This window comes from Alosa sapidissima, chromosome 3 (genome assembly GCF_018492685.1).
Source record: "Alosa sapidissima isolate fAloSap1 chromosome 3, fAloSap1.pri, whole genome shotgun sequence".
NCBI classification, from domain to species: domain Eukaryota; kingdom Metazoa; phylum Chordata; class Actinopteri; order Clupeiformes; family Clupeidae; genus Alosa; species Alosa sapidissima.
Window position 1 is genome coordinate 23,521,027 of NC_055959.1, and position 19,704 is coordinate 23,540,730.

The window sequence follows — 19,704 nt, forward strand, 5'->3', positions numbered from 1 at the left end:
ACTCTACAGTGTATTTGAAGTGAAGTTCTCACTCAGAGAGAGAGCGAGACAGCGAGAGAGAGAGTCATCCATATGGGTTGAGTTAATTATTTATTGATCTATACTTTATTCCCTCTGGTTGCATGAAGCACTGGGGATACTCATGTATAACACATGCTACTGCTAGGCCATGGAAGTGGACATGCGCTAGAAGTTTTACTGCATAGCATCAGCAGACTCAGGCCCTCCAGAGGAGTGTTGTGGTGTGGTCCCTCACTTGGTTTGCTGGCTCAGACTAAAGGTCTTATCAGCAGCTGGGGGCTGGCCGTCTGTCTCCTCCCCTTCTGTCTTCATGTGGTGCTGTAGCGACAGACCTTCCATAGACAGGAATGTTATGCTTCTGCACACAATATAAGGAAGGATTCATATAAAGTAGAATAGAATAGAATGCTTTTAATATTATATGCACAGTTGTACAATGAAATTTAGAGCATCTCCCTGAGTGGTACATACCGTGAAGAGACAACAAATAGAATCTTCAGATTCAATACCTATTGTACATATGCACTGTTAGAGTACACATACAATATGAAAAATATAAAAAATATGATTTGAAGAGCCATGTGGATGTACAGTAGGTTAGTATGTTGGTGGTTCTATTGTGTAGATGGCTGTCTGATTTGGTGACTCTCTGAAGAGCCTTCTTGACAGCCTCAGGGTAGCTGGCATACCACACAAAGGTTATGTAAGTGAGTATGCTGGGATAGAAGGACACTAGTAGCTGATTGGACAGGTTGGCTTCCATAGTGTCCTGAAGAGGTAGAGCTGCTTTGGTGCAGGTAGAGCTGCTTTGGTGCTTTCTTCAATAAAGAGGTGTTGTTGGCAGTCCATGTGAGGTCCTAGGAGATGTGTGTGAAGAAATGTGAAGTTAGACACTCTCCACCATATCTCCTCCAAAAGAGGAGCATGTTCCTCTCTCTGTCTCCTGAAGAAGATGATAAGCTCCTTTGTTTTGGAGATGTTGAGTGCCAGGTTTGCAAGTGCAAGTTTGATGATTGTATTGGTGCTGTAGAGGGAGTAGAGAAGAGGGATCAGCACACAGCCCTGCGGAGCTCTGGGGCCGAGTGCCAGAGTAGGGGAATGATGGGTCCTCATCCTGACAAGCTGTGATCAGTTTGTTAAAAAGTCCTTGATCCATCTGCATATGTGCTGACTGACACCCTAGTTTAGCAACCTAGTCACCACCAGTCTTCCTGGGGATGATTATGTTGAACTCAGAGCTGAAGTCCACAAACAGTATCCTCACAGGTCCCTTGATCCTACAGGTGAGTCAGTGCAGTGTGGAGAGGAGTGTTAATGGTGTCTTTTATTGACCTGTTGGCTCTTGTAGGCAAACTGGTGTTGGTCCAGGGTGGGTTGAAGTGAAGATTTTATGAGCCTTAGGACCAGCCTTTCGAAGCACTTCAGTCCTGTGGCTCTCAGCCCCTCCATGATGAAGTCGTTCAGGCTGCTAATTGTGTTTTTTCTTTGGAACAGGCACACTAGTGGTAGACAGTAGTAGACAGGCGTTTCATCTCTGCGAGGTACATAAATTGGTCTTGTTTATCCTAAATGGCAACATGTCCTGTTCAGAATTATTGGCCTGCTCAGCTGTTCTGTGATAATAAGCTTGTGCTAAATTTGTCACTGTTCACTAAATTTGTTCGCTTTGTCCCCCTCTCTAAACAACTTTCCTCTTCTTCCTCTCTCTCTCTCCCCCCCCTCCTTCCTTTTCTCGCTCACTCTTTGTCTCTCTCTTCCCCCTCAGAGGATGGGAGGAGTGTCCCCGTGCTGGAGGACATGTCATTCGGTCGACTCCTGCGCCGCGCTTCCACTAAAGCCTCTGACCTCCTGACCTTCAACTCGGCGGGGTCGCGCGGAGCCCTGGACGGGGAGATCATCTTCTCCAAGAACAATGTGTGCGTGCACCCAGCAGAGCCCCTGCCTGGCCTGCCAGAGCACCACCCAGGTACCCCCCTCTGCACCCCCCCCCCCCCCCCCCACACACACACACACACACATACACACATACACACACACACACACACACACACACACACACACACACACATACACACATACACACAAACACACACACACACACACACACACACACACACCTCCTCTCAACCCAGTGGTCACCTGGCGCTTCAGGACAGTGTGCCCCACTTTCATGAGCCTCAGGTTGGTCCCTGTACCCTTCCTGACTTGTGAAACGTGAAAGTGACCAATAAGGAGGATACTTGAGATGACGTATGTCCTTGTTGTAGATATGTCAAAATGGTGTTTAGCAAATGAGGACAATTAAGGCAGAGGTCAAACCTGTGGATGTCCTCTGTGCAAATAATATTTCAAAGTAGGGTTGGGAATTTGTCACAGAGGTGACTATATGATATTATTTACAGTAAACTTGAGCCATGATATGATTCTGATTCTTTATTTTATGATGCAGTGAGTATTGCGATTTTGTTTCTGTTATGTAATATAATAGGGGTGAGAATCAGAGGGTGTAAGTGACAATTTTTGGCGAAATCATAAGAAAGCTCTTGATCAGCTGTTTCTACTGTCAAAAGGACACAATCATTTTAAAAGTAATTTTAGAGTTCTTAGTGGAAAAACAAAGGACTTAACACTGAGCACACTGAACCAATTGATGTTGTTTTGGCCCTCCTGTAAAGTTGGTGAAATGTCACTTATGCCCCTCTGGTTCTAAGCCCTAGTCTCTGCAGCCATCTTGGCACAGTAAATTTGTTATTGACTAACTTTCCAAATTCACTGTGACGCTACAGAACTACCTGTTGCGCCATATTGTTGACTTCTGAAGTAATGTTATCAGATTACACATGGGCCAAAATAAAATTGTATAGTGATGTGCTTGGTGCCACAAATATCCCGTGCCAAAAAATATTTTTTTGCAATACTACACTGCATCGTTTTTTCTTCCACCTCTATTCCAATACATTTTTAAGCAATTGCTCTAATGGTTCATACAGTGTTATATGTGTTGAGCTTATACTGACGCCTTCACTCAGTCATGAGATGTCATCTGTATCAGATGACCGAATACTGTCCGGTCATGCTCTTTGGTCAGGGGTAGATATTTGTCATATGCAGACTGAGGAGTCCAAAGGTCCGATAGGTGGCAAGCCTTCTAATGTTGGGTCTGTTTGTTATAGCGATAGATAGATAGATAGATAGATAGATAGATAGATCCTTCCTTCCTTCCTTCCTTCCTTCCTTCCTTCCTTCATCCCAAAGGAAATTTTAGAACAGACATAGCTACTGAAAAAGGCTGCCACTCTCGTCGGCATCTGCGCATATCAATGCTTTATGATGCAGCGAGTATTGCAATATACTAATGACTGTAGCTTGAGGTTGTGGAAATTGTAGACGTGGTCATTTATATGTGATATAGTGATACAAAACAGTTTTAAACTGTCTAAATAGTAAGTTTATCTGTTTGGATAGGATTGTAACAGTGGATGGTATCATCAGAATTAAAGAAACAATGTGCAGACCTAGTTGATGCTGTCAAAAATCCATAAACCATTCAGCAATAGTACAATTCTAAAGGCTGGATCAATAATGTGCTTCTAGTTTCATTTTTTGAGTCATTTAAAATCTCTCTTGGACTGACCGTTATCATGCAAGTGCATTACAGTCCGATAGGTGGCAAGCCTTCTAATGTTGGGTCTGTTTGTTATAGCGATAGATAGATAGATAGATAGATAGATCCTTCCTTCCTTCCTTCCTTCCTTCCTTCCTTCCTTCCTTCATCCCAAAGGAAATTTTAGAACAGACATAGCTACTGAAAAAGGCTGCCACTCTCGTCGGCACCTGCGCATATCAATGCTTTATGATGCAGCGAGTATTGCAATATACTAATGACTGTAGCTTGAGGTTGTGGAAATTGTAGACGTGGTCATTTATATGTGATATAGTGATACAAAACAGTTTTAAACTGTCTAAATAGTAAGTTTATCTGTTTGGATAGGATTGTAACAGTGGATGGTATCATCAGAATTAAAGAAACAATGTGCAGACCTAGTTGATGCTGTCAAAAATCCATAAACCATTCAGCAATAGTACAATTCTAAAGGCTGGATCAATAATGTGCTTCTAGTTTCATTTTTTGAGTCATTTAAAATCTCTCTTGGACTGACCGTTATCATGCAAGTGCATTACACTACTAGATTTGTTTAGTGTTTTGAACCTCTCCTCCCCAGGCTACCTCTGTGTGCACATGGAGAAGGACGAGGCCCTGGGCTCCACGCTCATCCTGACCTGGGTGCCCAACTCACGCATCCAGCGCCAGGACGAGGAGGCCCTGCGCTACATCACCCCTGAGAGCTCCCCCGTGCGCCGGCACCCCCGCCGCAGGCCTCGTCGGCCCCAGAGACCCCAGCCGGCCCCCGAGGAGGAGGACGAGGATGAGGCCGAGGCCCGGGAGGCGGAGCCTGCCCTGGCCCCCTCCCAGAACCACCAGCAGGGGCAAGGGCAGTTACAGGGGGGGCATGAGGAGGGGGACGAGGGCTCGTGTGAGCTTTCAGCGGACGAGGTGAGCCGCGACAGCACACTGGGCTCCGACTCGGACACCTTCTCCTCACCCTTCTGCCTCTCACCCGTCAGTGAGGCGCTCGGGGAGAGCGCTGGGCCGGTGTTCCTGGACAGCGAAGGCAGGTGAGTGGGGGGAGCAGTGGAATGGTCAAGGTCCAAAAACATAGCTTGTCTCTGTGTCTTAGGTCAAATTAGGACTGTGCCAAATCAAATGTGAGCTAAATTATTTCTGTCAACTTCAAGCAGATTTGGGGCAGTATGTTGTTACATTTTGTCAACCTCTACCTCCAAAAGTAACCATACATTTTGGCAAAGATGGCAAAGGCTAAATGTTGCATTTTTGATATTTCTATGTTATTTACTTACTCAAAGTATGTCTTCATTTAAGACTTTTATTTTTTTAGCCCGGGACACTGAAAAACCGGGTTGCACATAGTGCCACCTACAGTTAGGAACAAAATTGTTCATACCCCTGACAAATATTGATTTAATGACCAATATGTTTGTTCTGACTGAAAATGACACTGCCACATGGCTGAAGGTTGTAAGACAATGTGGTAAAAACATGGACTCAGTTTTTGAAAATTGAAAAATGGCATGTCCAAAATTATTCACCCTTTTTAAGTATATGTACTTTTTTGATCCCGTGAGGGAAATTTGGTCTCTGCATTTATCCCAATCTGTGAATTAGTGAAACACACTCAGCACACAGTGCACACACAGTGAGGTGAAGCACACACTAATCCCGGCGCAGTGAGCTGCCTGCAACAACAGCAGCGCTCGGGGAGCAGTGAGGGGTTTGGTGCCTTGCTCAAGGGCACTTCAGCCGTGCCTACTGGTCGGGGTTCGAACCAGTAACCCTCCGGTTACAAGTCCGAAGCGCTAACCAGTAGGCCCTGGCTGCCCCCAAAGCAATCTGCTTTTTTTTTAGCAGCAATCTGGGTTTTGAGGCAGGAACGATTATATGCCATCCGTCAGTTTATCACAATATGTTTTGTTTTTGTCTTCCTCTCTCTTCGCTGATTGGCCGACATTTTTCTTGTCTGAGGGAAACTGTTATGAACTGTGGTGTTCCAGACTAGATTTCCCTGAAAGAAGATCTAGGTGGGCGGGGCCAGACTAATTAAATGGCTCTTGACAGTCCAAAACCAGAGATGTAATTTCATTATAAAAGTCATAATTTCACTGACATGTTATTGGTCAATTATTACACAAGTCTAATGACCTTTTATGCATGATGGAAGGTGGAACCGTTTACCCCTCTACCATGATAATGTAACTGAGCTTTTGGCATGGAGTTTGTGTAGTCCATGTTGGTTTGTACACCAAATGGTGTCCTCTGTTAATGTAGTCAGTGGCTTTTATTTGTGTGTGTGTGTATGAAACAGTTACTTGTGCAGATTCAATAAGATTTAGAAAACATTTTATTTGAAAAATACAAAAGAATGCAAAGACCCCACACTCAGTATACTTTTCTGCAAAACTACATATACAGTCTATGGATCTTTTTTGAAACTGGGTTCCAGAGTGGGGGTTTTTGCAGCTGGTTAACTTTTGCCGTGTGAACAGCAAACCTGGCATTTTTCCGATGATGACATAGCCCCACCCCTGAACCCAGCCTCCGCACTTGACCTGACACTGCTTGTCAGAACAAACCAAACCATTTGTTTTTCATATTATAATGTTTTTCTTTTCCCATCATGATTGCTGTGCACGTGGTATCAGCCTTTTGTGACTAAGTTAGAAGCACACCGTTAGCTTAACTTAGTTAAACATTAGCTTACTACAACCTTGACTAACATATGTTAATTTCTCCAGTGTAACTTGCTCTATTCAAGACCTAATGCAAAACGTAAAAGCATTTCCACATATATAGCAGTCACATACCCTGAAAATGAACTTTTATTAGTTTTATAGTTGAATTGAAAACTGAATTTTCCGTAGTCTGCATATCTCACGTGACTGCTTTTGGAATGATTTGTCTCTTTTTCGTTAATGAAGTCCAAACACACAACATGCCCGCTCCCCACACACACACAGGTACACCCCTCTCCCCACACACCCCATTACCCCCTTCCCTCTCACACACACACACACACACCAACACCCCCCATAATTCCTTTTATGAGTACATGACAATAAACTACTTCTACTTGAATTAATGTGAAGCCTCTACACCGTCACAGCACCATCGACTGGCCTGGCATACTGTATACAGTACAGCGCTTTCTGTCTGTTTCACCTCTTCGCCTGGACGTAGCTTTGGATACGTTTAGCGATTGATTGGCCCTTAGTACTTTCACTGTTAGCCATTTGGGCTGTAAGCGCTAAAGCCGGTCAAACTCATTACTCCTTTGATCAACATAATCTAGCTCTCGAGAGGGTGTTCAACTCGTGATGAAAAAGATCCTGGGTTCAAATTACTCCGGAATTACACTTTAATAGTAATGAAGTATTATAAAATGCATGCCACTTACCAAACTGAGGATTATGGCAGGCCACTGTCCTCCTCCTCCCCCCAGTCACTCAGCAGCTCAGCAAATAAAAAATAAAATCACAAAACTACAGACACACATGAAGAGGAACTCAAAATAGCATGACTTGAAAATGTATTATTACACACCTTACACAAGGGTTTAGCTAACTCTAAATATGATTGCCTGGCTGGCATCAAGAAAAAGACAGATTACATCACCTACTAACTGATGAAATACAATAAAGACATCTCTGACCAAATTTTTTACCTAAGGGGTACAAAATGGGATTGGGCCTGACTTTAGATAGACACCCCGAACAATCGAATGATTGTGCTGGCTGAAATGCCTTCCAGGAAGTGTCTGGCATATATATAGATACTTTATTGAATATTTTCCCCTGGGGATCAATAAAGTATCTATCTATCTATCTATCTATAGGCAATTGATAGCATCTTGGTATTGATTGTAAATGGTAGTGGTACGCTGCTAACAAAGTTAACTGTTGATACTGCTAAAGAACGCTTACCATACGATTTTGAAGCAATTTCATGGTCAGACATAAGTCTCAAATCAAAAGTCATGTCTCAGGGACCACTGGTAAATATACTCTTCATGTCCCCAGTAAAGAAAACGTATATGAATGATTTATCATGTGTGAAGGGATTTTCAGCAAGTCCTCATTCTGCTAAAAATGTCTATGCACACTGAAAACATGTCCTGGCTGCAACCTCACTCTTCTGTTGCACCTCACATTGTTGGCTGCAACCTCACATTAGACATTACAAAACAACCACTTAGGAAATAAATTCTCTCTCATTCCTGATAGCAAAACTGTCACACATGAAACTAATCAGAGGATCATTTGCGCTTGTCTGTTCTTGGCAAATTAAGTCTGTTTGAAAAGCCTGTTAAATAACAACGTATATGCATACTGCCCTACAAAGGCTAAGAGCAGTATCTGCACTTTTTCAAAAACATTTTTTTTTTGCACAAATAAGAAGTACATGATCTGCTGAAAATTTCATATGGCTACCTAATACATTTCTTAGCTAAATTTACATTTTTAGTTTGCAGTTTGTATAGAAAAGTAGAGTGAAACCAAGGCAAAGTGCAGTATCGCCCTTACTGCCTTGATTTCACTTGCCATTACTGCATTCTGCCTTTGTTTCACTTGCCCTTACTCTAATAGGGTGTGTGTGTGTGTGTGTGTGTGTGTGTGTGTGTGTGCACAGGGACAGACTGAGACTAAAGGCCCTGGACTTTCTTCTAAAAAGGCACACTACCATTCACATTCACACACACATTAGGTGTCTATCATGATACAGTATCACAATATTAAATGCCAGTGAAAGTATCATATTCAAAATAGTCAGTCAGATTTTACAAAAAGTAATTAATATGTACTTTGACAAATATAAGCAGCAGTGTGCAAAGGTGTCAAAGGTTAGGTTTTGGTGTGCAGCAATGCAATATTGCTTGACATGAAAGTCTACAAGAATACCCGATTGATTTTGTTCCATTTTTACATAAATCTTTATAAATGACAGAGTTGCCATTGTTAAGGCATCAAGCAGCATATCTTCACTAAAAATGTAGTAAGTACCTCCTCAATTAATTTTAAAACTGAGTGATTATGATCACTTGCTACACTTACTGCAAAATGTTATTGTATGGCCATGTAAGTATAAGCAGCAATGCAAAGGCAAAGTGCAGTATAGCCTATAAAACTACCAAATTTTGCCTAAATGTCAAAAAACAAAATGTTTAATATTCACCTCACTTTGAGCTATCTAATGATAACCCTTGTTGTTGAATATAATTTGATGCTTATACTTGGTGTAAGAAAAACACAAAAAGCTGTTTTTCTCAGTTTGGCATTTTTGCAGATACTGCTCTTAGCCTTTGTAGGGCAGCATATTTAAACATGCCTAAATGATGGTCAGTGTGATTTAGTCTGAATTGATGAGCCAAATGAGAGTTGGGCCATATCTGTGTCACAAGTCCTTGCAATAGCGGAGTTCTATTGTTCCCAGTGTAGACTTTTCTCTCCTGGCTGAATCCACCAGGGCCTTATGTAGACGGGAAATAACCGTAGTGACTACAGTGGTGCTCAGAGGGTTTAACTAATTGCAGTTAACATCAGTTATAAAACTTCTTTGTGCTGTAGGTAAGGGATTTCACACAGTGGCCAGTCAACAACTAGGCGTATTTGCCATCAAAAATAAAGTCACTAACAAAGCAACTTTTGTGGGCAAGTAACAGTAAGATAAGCTGCTTCTCAGTTTCACTAATTGTATATTTGATCAGAGTTATGAATTTCCTCTCCCCAGGATATCGGTTTGTTTGAGATTGAATAAATCACTGCTGCCACACACCTGGAAACATTCCTATTATGTTAAGCATCATATTCCCATGGAAACAGTTCTCTAAAAGAGAAATGAAACAAAATATATTGTCAACTATATACATATAGTTGTGGAAAGGAGAGGAAATGAGATTAGTTTTGTAAAGGTGAGGCAGGCAATTGTTTAATATGTAATGTCAGCATTCAGCCACAAGAGGGAGTTGAAAAATAGAGCTAATGAGCGCTCAGTGCTGAGTAGAGACTGAGAGGAAAATGCTTTCTGAAAGGGTTTCTGCATCCCTGTTGGCAGCCCTCCTAAAGTTTAATGTCCTATCCGGTCTCTCTCTCTCTCTTGTTACATTTGGGCACTTCTTTCTCCCTCTCCGACAAAACCCCCTCCACTACTTAGCTGTAAACTTTAGACCGCTGAGCTTTGGGGCCCATAATCTGGGAACTAAACTGCAGTGATTTGCGCGTTGTCAGGTTCTGTAGCAGATGCAAGTACAGCCAAAGGGTGTTTGGGTGGAGCAGTTGGAGCCGAATTCTCAACCTGTTTCCAGAACCTCTACAGAGCCATCCGAATGTCTCATTTCATTTATTATGACTTCAACATTCTTTGGGACATAGTTATCCAGTCTTTCATTTCACAACCTTTCCTCATGTGTCTCTTTTTGTCATTTTTGTTTCCATTGTGTTGTCTTTGATGACCAGATGTTTGTGGCTTTTGGGGAATGGCCGCTTTCAGAGCTAGAGTGAGTTTGGGGAAGCAAGGGATGTCCGGCGAGTAGCCAAACGCATCTGAGACATTGCTAATGTTTAATTGACAGCATGAGAAGTCAGAACTGTTGGCATGTCACTTTGAATAAACCTCCTACTGTCTCAGTGTGTGTGTGCGCGTGTGTGTGTGTGTGTGTGTGTGTGTGTGTGTGTGTGTGTTCACTCAGGCACACACATATGCATATCTAAAAGAGACGGTGAGTTAGAAAGTAACAACACAAATAAGGTTAAGAGGTCAGGAAGGTTGAAGAAACCGGTCAATCTCCTTTCGTAGTCCTTTTTCCCCTCATCTAACTTCACAGCGTATTCAAATATTTAAGCGATATTATTACTGTAATTAGTGACTAACTTTTATTGGACGCAGTGTACGGGCAAAGTCATTTGGATAAGCCGGGTGTATTTCAAGAGAACTTAAACATCATTGCTATGACCTTTTACTGGAAAAACCTTTGGCACAGCCTTCACACTGTTGGCATGCAATTCAAAACTTGATTTGCAACAAGAACATAAAACAGTCTGGTTCAAATTTGTAATAAAATCAGGCTCATATGTTTTAGGGGTTCAGATGATTCAGTCTTCAGATAAATAGCTGGAAATGCATTTGATTGGAAAGGGGGTGTCCTCAGTAATGCATGACACAATGTTAATTTATTTATTTATATTCATAGTCTCTGTTAATAATAATAATAATAATAATAATTCATTTTATTTGTATACCGCTTTTCAAAGACCCAAAGTCACTTACAGAATGGGGAAACAAAGAAGGACAACAGTACCACACACACACACACACACACACACACACACACACACACATACACATACACATACACATACACATACACATACACACACACACACACACAAGAGCAGCAATGAATTGATGAATAAAAAGTAAGTCATAATGGTACAAGCATCAAAGACAAGAGCAATAGTGGAATGAGGAATGAATAATAATAGTACAGACATCCAGGACAAGACATGAGCAATAACAGTCACAATGGGGGTCCAGTTGCGGGGGAGGGTGGCGGGGTAGGGGCAGGGGGTGACTGGGTATGAGGAGGGGAGAGGGCAAGGGTGGGGATGGTTATGGTTGTGGGTAGAGGAGGTCGTAGGCTTGTGAGAAGAGGTATGTTTTTAAACGGGATTTGAATGTGGAAAGTCGGGGGGAGTCACGGACAGGTTGGGGGAGTTCCAGAGTCGGGGTGCTGCTGAGGAGAAGGCTCTCTCACTGAAGGTTTTGAGTCTTGATGGTTTGGTGATCAGAGTGAGTGTTGAGGAGGATCGGAGGGCTCGGGAGGGTTGATTGGGGGTGAGGAGATCGGACAGGTAGGACGGGGCCAGGTGATGGAGGGCTGTAAAAGTCAGGAGGAGTATTTTGAAGGTGATGCGTTGTTTGATGGGGAGCCAGTGGAGAGCGAAGAGGACCGGAGTGATGTGTTCACGGGACCGGGTGTGGGTGAGGAGGCGAGCAGCAGAGTTTTGAACCATTTGGAGTCTATGGAGGGAGTGAGGAGATGAAGGCATGGATGAGGGATTCAGCAGCAGAGGGGGAGAGGCAGTGTCGGATCTTGGCGATGCGGCGGAGGTGGAAGTATGAGGTCTTGATGATGGAGCTTAGATAGATAGATAGATAGATACTTTATTGATCCCCAAGGGGAAATTTCAAGAAATGGGGATCAAAGGAGAGGGTGGGTTCCAGGGTGACGCCAAGGTTGCGTGCCAGGGGGGAGGGGGTGATGGTCGAGGTGCCGATGGTGAGTGAGATGGGACCAGTTTTATTGAGGGTGGATTTGGTGCCTATGAGGAAGAGTTCTGTTGAGTTGGAGGAAGTTGTGGGTCAGCCATGATTTTATTGTGGAGATGCAGGTTTCAATGTGGCTGAGGGGAGGGTTTTGGGTGGGTATGGTGCAGATGTAAATCTGGGTGTCGTCTGCATAACGGTGGAAGTCCAGGTTGAGTTTGCGGATGATGTGTCCAAGGAGGAAAAGGTAGCAGATGAAGAGCAGGGGACCAAGGACTGAACCCTGAACTCTGTTGCAAAGTTTCAATGGAAATCTTCTGAAAGAGTGAGGTAGTCTCTCCTGTGGCACTTGTGACTACTTGTGAGGTAGTCTCTCCTGTGGCACTTGTGATCAGGGATGTAGTGGAGGTTAAACGCAAGTAAACGCACACGCAAGTTTACCCTCCTGAAATTTCTGAAATAGAGTTTATCCACCTCTCATTGGTGTTTATCCACCTCTCAAAAGAGTTTATTCACCAATTGCAACTTGTATCATTTAAAAATCACACTGTTTTAACCACTTTCACAATATGTACACTCATCAACACTAGGAACCATTTAATACCACTGGTATTGTTGGACAATAACCTCCACCATCATCAAACATGTTCTAAATGCCTAAAAAAAAAAAATCCAATACCGCATGCGTTCATAGTTTACCCACCTCTTATTTTACCACTACACCACTGCTTGTGATATGAGAATATGCCCCTGGACAGCCTGTTACTTAGCACTGAGAGAGTGAGTGAACAGATGAGGGGAGGTTTTTGTTGTCTACACCATAACAGCTCGCTCGCTCAGGTTCTTTGGAGACGAAGGAGTGCAATATTTACTCAAAAAAATTAATGCAAAACATGCCCACGGGGACCCAGGTTCGAGTCTAACATGGACCATTGGCTCATTTCCCGACCCCCTTCATCTCTCTTTCCCACTGGCTTCCTGTCACTCTCTCCACTGTCCTATCAGATTTAAGGCAAAATGGCCCGTGTTGAACTATTGGAAAATATTACATGCATATTGTTGTGGATATTTATTTACACTCGATGCTCTTTATTGTGTGCCCAGCATCCATCCAGCCTGCTACTTGAGTGGGCGTCTGGCTAGCCGGCTGGGCTGTGTGTTTGCTGTAAGCCCTGTTCCTGGCATCATGTGACCCCCCTCTCCCCAGACCCATCCAGTGTGTTCTGGAGGCGTGGAGTAATCAGGGTCATGGTGAACATAGCTGTGCACTGGAACATGGGGGGTTTCCATTACGTTCAGTTCAGACAAAATATTCAAATATATTCAATTGTACCAGTAAGAGTGGGCAGCACATTGTGTATGCTTATTTTATTCCTCAGGCACAGCATACTGAAGCAATGATTGGTTCATATGGTTGACATTGGTGAATCGGATGATTGTTGGATATGTGTACAACTAATATTGTACTGGTGGTGGTGGTGATTACTTTATAAGTGGCTGACCCGCATTTTGGATAAAAGGACCTGTTAGAGATACCTTCTACTTTTGTGTGTGTGTTGGAGTGTATTTGGATCCCATTGTTTTTGTTCCTTCACTGTGCTTTGCATCGCTCTACTCTTGTTCTTCCAGGGAGATGTGTGATGAATCTATGACCCACTCGGCCAGCTCGGCCTCCAGCTTAGACAGCCACGCCCCGTCTGAGAGCAGCCAATCGCAGGGGGTGAGGTGGGAGGAGCAACAGAAGGTTCTGGCCCTAGAACAGCTGTGTGGGGTGTTTCGGGTGGACCTGGGCCACATGAGGTCCCTGCGACTGTTCTTCAGGTCAGAAACCACTCCAGCCAGGCCCAGATCCGTCTGCAGTACCCACTGTTCCTCACCTGTAGAGTTGATTTTTAAGTTGAATAAAGATACACTGTAGTTTAGTTTTGTTTTGTTCTTTTGTTTAGAATGAATAATGCCAGCCCATATAAAACTTTCAATTCTGTAGCATATGGAGGGATATGTAGTCATTTATTTTAGTCAATAAGATAAGCAGCTGGATTGCAAGCACTGAAGGTGACTCTTGGAGCAGTTGTATGTTGTATTGAGGTCCTGTCTGGTGTGTGTGTTTTCCAGTGATGAGGCCTGCACCAGTGGTCAGCTGGTCATCGCCAGTCGGGAGAGTCAGTACAAGATCCTGCACTTCCACCATGCTGGCCTGGACAAGCTGGCCGAGGTCTTCCAGCAGTGGAAGTGTTGTCGGGAAACCCAGCTCAAAGACCAGGTAGAAGTTGCCAACACAAACTGTATTTTACAGGCAGTGAGATGGGCCATAGGGTTGGTTGGCTAACCTTGTATGTTGCTCTAGAATGATTAGCATTCTCATTCAAGCACAGGGTATTGTTACAGCGCCCTCTGTTGGCTCAGATTATGGATGCTATCCCTACCTTTTCTCAGGATGTTTCTACATCAGGATTTCATTAAAAATGCAGTGAGAGATTTAACTAGGAATAGAAACTTCACTGTAACACCCCCCTACACACACACACACACACACACACACACACACACACACACACACACACACACACACACACACACAACATGCACACACCCCCACACACACATTTTTTCATAAACACACTCATACTTATGAAAGATAAGACACATTGCATGACTCCAAACACTATTTATCTCTCCTCATGTCTCTTACTGAGTCATCTGTGTGAATGTGTAAATGGAAGTTGGGAAGGCTTTTTTTTTTTACTGCATAGTTTATTTCATTTCTGTAGTTTCTACAGTCCCTTGGGCTTCCCCTCAAGTAATCTCTTTCTCTCTCTCTCTCTCAGGTGTCAGATGAGAAGTCCTGCATGCAGTTCTCCATCCGCAGGCCTACGCTGCCCTCAGCCGAGACCCACCCGGAGGAGCGCCTGTACCGGCGGCTGGACGTGGCCTCCTGGTTGCGCCACCTCAACCACAGTGGCCAGTTGGAGGAGGAGTACAAGCTCCGCAAGGTGAGGAGAGTGAAGGGCGGAGCAGGCTTGAGCCTCTACACCTCACACAGAAATCACAAGGTTGGAGGTGGTGGAGAGATGTAAATGTAAATGTAATTATATAGCACATTATTACCGGTATACACAATGGTCATTCAATGTGCTTTACATGTTATGACACAAGATTAATCAATATATATAATATAAATAAAAAAGCAATTTAAACAGCACTATAAAGACAAAAAGATATATATAAATATATTTGAAATATGCCAATAAGTCTTTCTTCTCTAACATCATCAGAAGTACAAATAACACCCGTGTACTATTCTCAACCATTGAGAAGAATCCCCCCTCACAATTAGCACCTGAACTTCTCTCAAATAATATATATGAAATGAGTTTGTATCTTTTTTCAAAGGTAAAATTGACAAAATCAGACTCAACATATCTTCTCAATTGTTAACTCAACATCCAGAACTTCCAGCTACAAAGGGAGGGAAACTTAACTTCATGTCAGAGTTCAGCTTGATAGACTGCGGAACTCTTGAAAAATGGTACAGAATCTCAGCTCTGCCACATGTCGCTTAGACACTCTGCCTACCAATTTTTTCAAAACTGTTTTTCACCTTCATAGCGGCAGTGTATCATTGCTGTCTGGCACTTTTCCTAAGTCCCTTAAAACAGCTGTTGTAAAGCCCCTTCTCAAGAAGAATAACCTGGATGCATCCATGCTAAATAATTACAGGCCCAGTCTACCTTTATTGGAAAAATTATTGAAAAAGAAGTCTTTAATCAACTAACTACCCTCCGAACATCAAATGGGAATTGTAGGATGACCTACAATTTCTTACAACTCAACGGCAGCAAAACCGAAGTAATTATATTTGCCCCCCCTGTCACCAGCAGTACTCTTGGTCCGCTCTCAAATAATGTGCACTCCGTGGTTAGATATCTTGGTGTCATAATAAACAAATTAATAGTGTGGTCAGAAGTGGGTTTTATTAACTTAGAGTAATAGCTAATCTTATGTCCTTTTTATCCCAGAACGATCTTGAAATTCTTATACATGCTTTTATTACCTCCATACTCGATTATTGCACTATTTTATACACAGGTCTAACCCAATCCAACATTCATAAGTTACAGATGGTCCAGAATGCAGCAGCCAGATTGCTTACTGGTACTAAAAAGAGAGCGCACATCACACCAGTCCTGGCTCAGCTGCACTGGCTTCCTGTTAAATTCAGAATTGATTTTAAGATTTTCATGGCATGGTGGTTTTCTCTGATACATAGGTGCTAATAGAAACAAAGTAATCCCTATCTTCTAGGTAGGACTTGAACCATTGCTGGACACTTCCTGAGAGTCCAACACAGTTTTCTAATTTGTCAAGCAGAATTTTATGATCAGCTGTGTCAAAATCTGCACTAATACCTAGCAGCACCAGGATAATTATGAGTTGAGAGGGGGGGGGGGGTGGAAATGTGATGAGGGAAGGTGTGAAAGTGCAACTGCAAAACAATAATAATTTAGCCTTGACACACACACACACACACACACACACACACACACACACACACAAAATAGCAAGGCATGCCCACAGTGAACTGAAACTCTAAATTCAGCCCAATTTAGTCTCAGATGCCAAAGCAGATTAAAAGTGAATCTTGTCCTCAGACCTGTGTGTGTGTGTGTGTGTTCTCGGGACAGGTGTGAAGCTAAGGAGTTGTTTTTTGCATTCAGATGAGCCACAGCAGCTAGGGAGGTGTGAAAGGCAGGCAAGCAGGCAGGCGTGGTTGAAACCACCAGCATGGCTCTGTGCGGGAACACCCCTGCTGTGAACATCATGCTCCAGAAAAGGTCAACACGACCCAGATGAGCCCAGCGGCGATGGAAAATAAACCTCCCCAAAGCAGGCCGCCACGCTGAAATCCCCCTCCGTGTTATGATTGTGTGGCTTTTGGTGCTTTAGATATTCATGAAATCATGGGAGCAGCTGTAATCGAACAGAAACAATTATTCACTGCAAATTTATGGATCATAATGAAGTTGGCTGTGTGCAGAATTTTTTCAAGGGCATGTTTATTTTGTATGTCCTGTTGTGAACGAGTAACTTATCTGTCTGTAGCTCTTACAAATGCCTTAGCACTCACCCATGACTCATTAGATTCTGCTTTTCCTGCACCACAACAGGTAGAGCAAGGTGTTCACAACAGCAAAGTTATGGGTTCGAATCCCACAGATCATAGACTCTGGCTGCTCTCTGGACATGAGCATTAATGTACTGTTTGGATAGCAAGAATGTAGAATGAATGTGTGAGTGTGTGTCCTCAGGCTATCTTCTTTGGTGGGATTGACCCGTCTATCCGGGGTGAGGTGTGGCCCTTCCTTCTGCGCTACTACAGCTGGGACTCCACCTCTGAGGAACGTGAGGCCTGGAGGCTGCAGAAGAGGACGGAGTACCAGGAGATCCAGCAGCGCAGGTGTGTGTCTGTGTGTATGCGTGTGTGTGTGCACGTGTGTGTGTGTGTGTGCGTGTGTGCGTGTGTGTGTGTGTGTGTATGTGTGTGTGCACATGTGTGTGTGTGTGTGTGTGTGTGTGTGTGTGTGTGTGTGTGTGCATGCTTATTTTTCAGTGGTAAGGGGGGAGGGTGTGTAGATAGGCAATAGGTAGCCAACTATTGTGTGATACCGGGAAGATGGAGGTTTCATGAATGTGTATGTTTGTGTATGTATGAGAAAGTAAAGGGAATTGAGATGGGGATGTGGAATAAGACATCTATCCTATGGCATGTTAAGCGTACTACATAGTCGACACACCCGACAATGTGATGTCAAAATTGCGTCATTTGCTCTGTCGCACGAGAAATTTCCGCCTCGCGCAGGCAGGTCGTGCACAGGAGATTTTTTTTCAGATGCGCACGACAAGCAGGATGAGCTTGAAGCCAAGATCAGGGAGCATGCGTGCCTCTATACAGACATCAACCACATTCAGGCATTTCATATAGCCTAGCCCACATCTTAAATAAACATGTTTGAATAGTCAGTTTGAGAAGAGAGGGAAATTAACCTGGCTAGGTTACCAGCGAGAGTTTGTGATTTTTAAATAGCTTGCTGGATAAGTTAATGAAGCTACCAGAGAGAGGGAATTAAGATGAAAGACCCAGGACCCAGGGACATGCCAATAATCCAGCAAAAGGTAACATTGATATTTCCTTTCAACCAAAGGATATCTAAGACCTGAAAAAAATCTCTTTCCACCTCAGGAAATTACACAAACTCATTTCTCAGCACCAGCCAGCTAGCTTACTTGCTAAAATTTCCCTCGGGATGAATAAAGTATCTATCTAGCTGCACACACCTTGGAAACTAGATGGTAATGATGGTAGTTGTGAATAGCAGCAACCGAAGTCTGAAGTATCATCACAGAGGATAGTTTTTACTGCCATTGAGGCCAAAGCCAATTCAGGAGAATATTGAAACTAGTGTCGCGACGAGTATAAATGGTTACGGCGCTCCCGTGACGTCACATTGTCACGCTAACGGTCGGGAGTGGCGAGTATGTAGGACGCCTTAGGTTTGAAATGTGAAGGATTCTGAACAACAATGAGAGAACAAGATCATAGTAACAATAACAATGGTATAAGCCTATTATTAGCAAGACTGCTGGTTTAAAATAGCCTTTTGTAATGTTTTATGATGACATCAATTTAGTTGAAAGGTCACACACCACATGATAAACAACCTTTAGAGGACTGGGTGTAAGCAGGGCAGGCTGAAAAAACAAGACAAGTGCTGTATTACAGATGGAAATGAATATGTGATCATAACAAGGGTAGGAGAGGACACCATGTGATTATGATAATAATCAGAAAGGAGGTCATCAGCCAGACTTCCTCTCAGTAACTTGGTCGTCTTTAATTCTGGATGAACCGATGCCGAAGTCTCTCAGAGAGGGTGGTTTAGCTGAACCAGTGCTGCCTATTCAAAACTCACAGGAAGGCATGAAGAATTTGATTTTGCAGTCTTAGCGTGTGTATGTTGAGGTGTGGTGGGGTTATTTATGTGGCAGTTATTTACGTCGAGTTCTCAGTTGGCTGATGTTGCCACAGCTTTAGAATGCTCGAAGATTAGCGATCAGTAGAGAGTAGTGTGCAGAGATAAGTGCTGTGGACCCCAGTGGAAAAGAAGAGTGCCAAGCCCAATCACCTCAGGCAGGGCATGTTACCATTAGATAATGAGGCATGCAGTGTTAATGTTGGTGCTAATCCTATAGATGGATTTGTTTTGTGGTTGGACTGAAATAAGGTATCTCCTCAAGCATGTGTGAGTATTTGAATGTGACACAACGGTATTAATGAAAGACATTCATGCCCAGCCAGTGAAATGACCGTTCTTGTCAGCACAATTCTCATGGGCTTTGTCACCAAGGACCACAATTCCCATTTGTTTGTCACAACTCGAGGACATCTTAGTCCCCCTTCAGCGCCAAACAGCTCCGCGCAGCTCCTGTGATCAACACTTCAGTGTCTCCACTGCGCACGGCAATTGTCTATAAACAGATACGCCCTCCTGCACTGACAAACAGATCACAAACGCATGTCAGACACGTTCACCCCGTGTGTCTGTGTCTGTGTGTACGGATGCGGTTATATGGAGGCTGCCTCTGAGACGCTCGCGTCAGCCGTTGTTATTTCACACCCAGGCGGTGTTTGTGCAGAGGGCTTTCAGGCCGATGGGACTGGACTCTGTGTGGTCCAGGGGCTAAAGTAGGCTCCAGACCAGTGCTGGGGGGGGGGGGGGGGGGACGTT

At 43.5% G+C, this 19,704-nt stretch overlaps 1 protein-coding gene across 3 annotated transcripts in view; it reads left to right on the plus strand.

Moving 5' to 3' along the window:
• tbc1d16 (TBC1 domain family, member 16) overlaps nt 1-19,704 on the plus strand; it is a 28,199-nt gene that overhangs the window by 2,401 nt on the left and 6,094 nt on the right. The window contains exons 1-8 of one of the 3 annotated variants that reach the window (XM_042087158.1): nt 1,038-1,304; nt 1,516-1,562; nt 1,787-1,987; nt 4,245-4,698; nt 13,547-13,738; nt 14,033-14,180; nt 14,746-14,910; nt 17,227-17,375. In XM_042087158.1, the coding sequence (XP_041943092.1) occupies nt 1,819-1,987; nt 4,245-4,698; nt 13,547-13,738; nt 14,033-14,180; nt 14,746-14,910; nt 17,227-17,375 (1,277 nt within the window). In that variant the 5' untranslated portion in view covers nt 1,038-1,304; nt 1,516-1,562; nt 1,787-1,818. Of the gene's footprint in view, nt 1-1,037; nt 1,305-1,515; nt 1,563-1,786; nt 1,988-4,244; nt 4,699-13,546; nt 13,739-14,032; nt 14,181-14,745; nt 14,911-17,226; nt 17,376-19,704 lie in introns of those variants that run through there. The other 2 variants (XM_042087159.1, XM_042087157.1) reach the window with 2 other exon arrangements.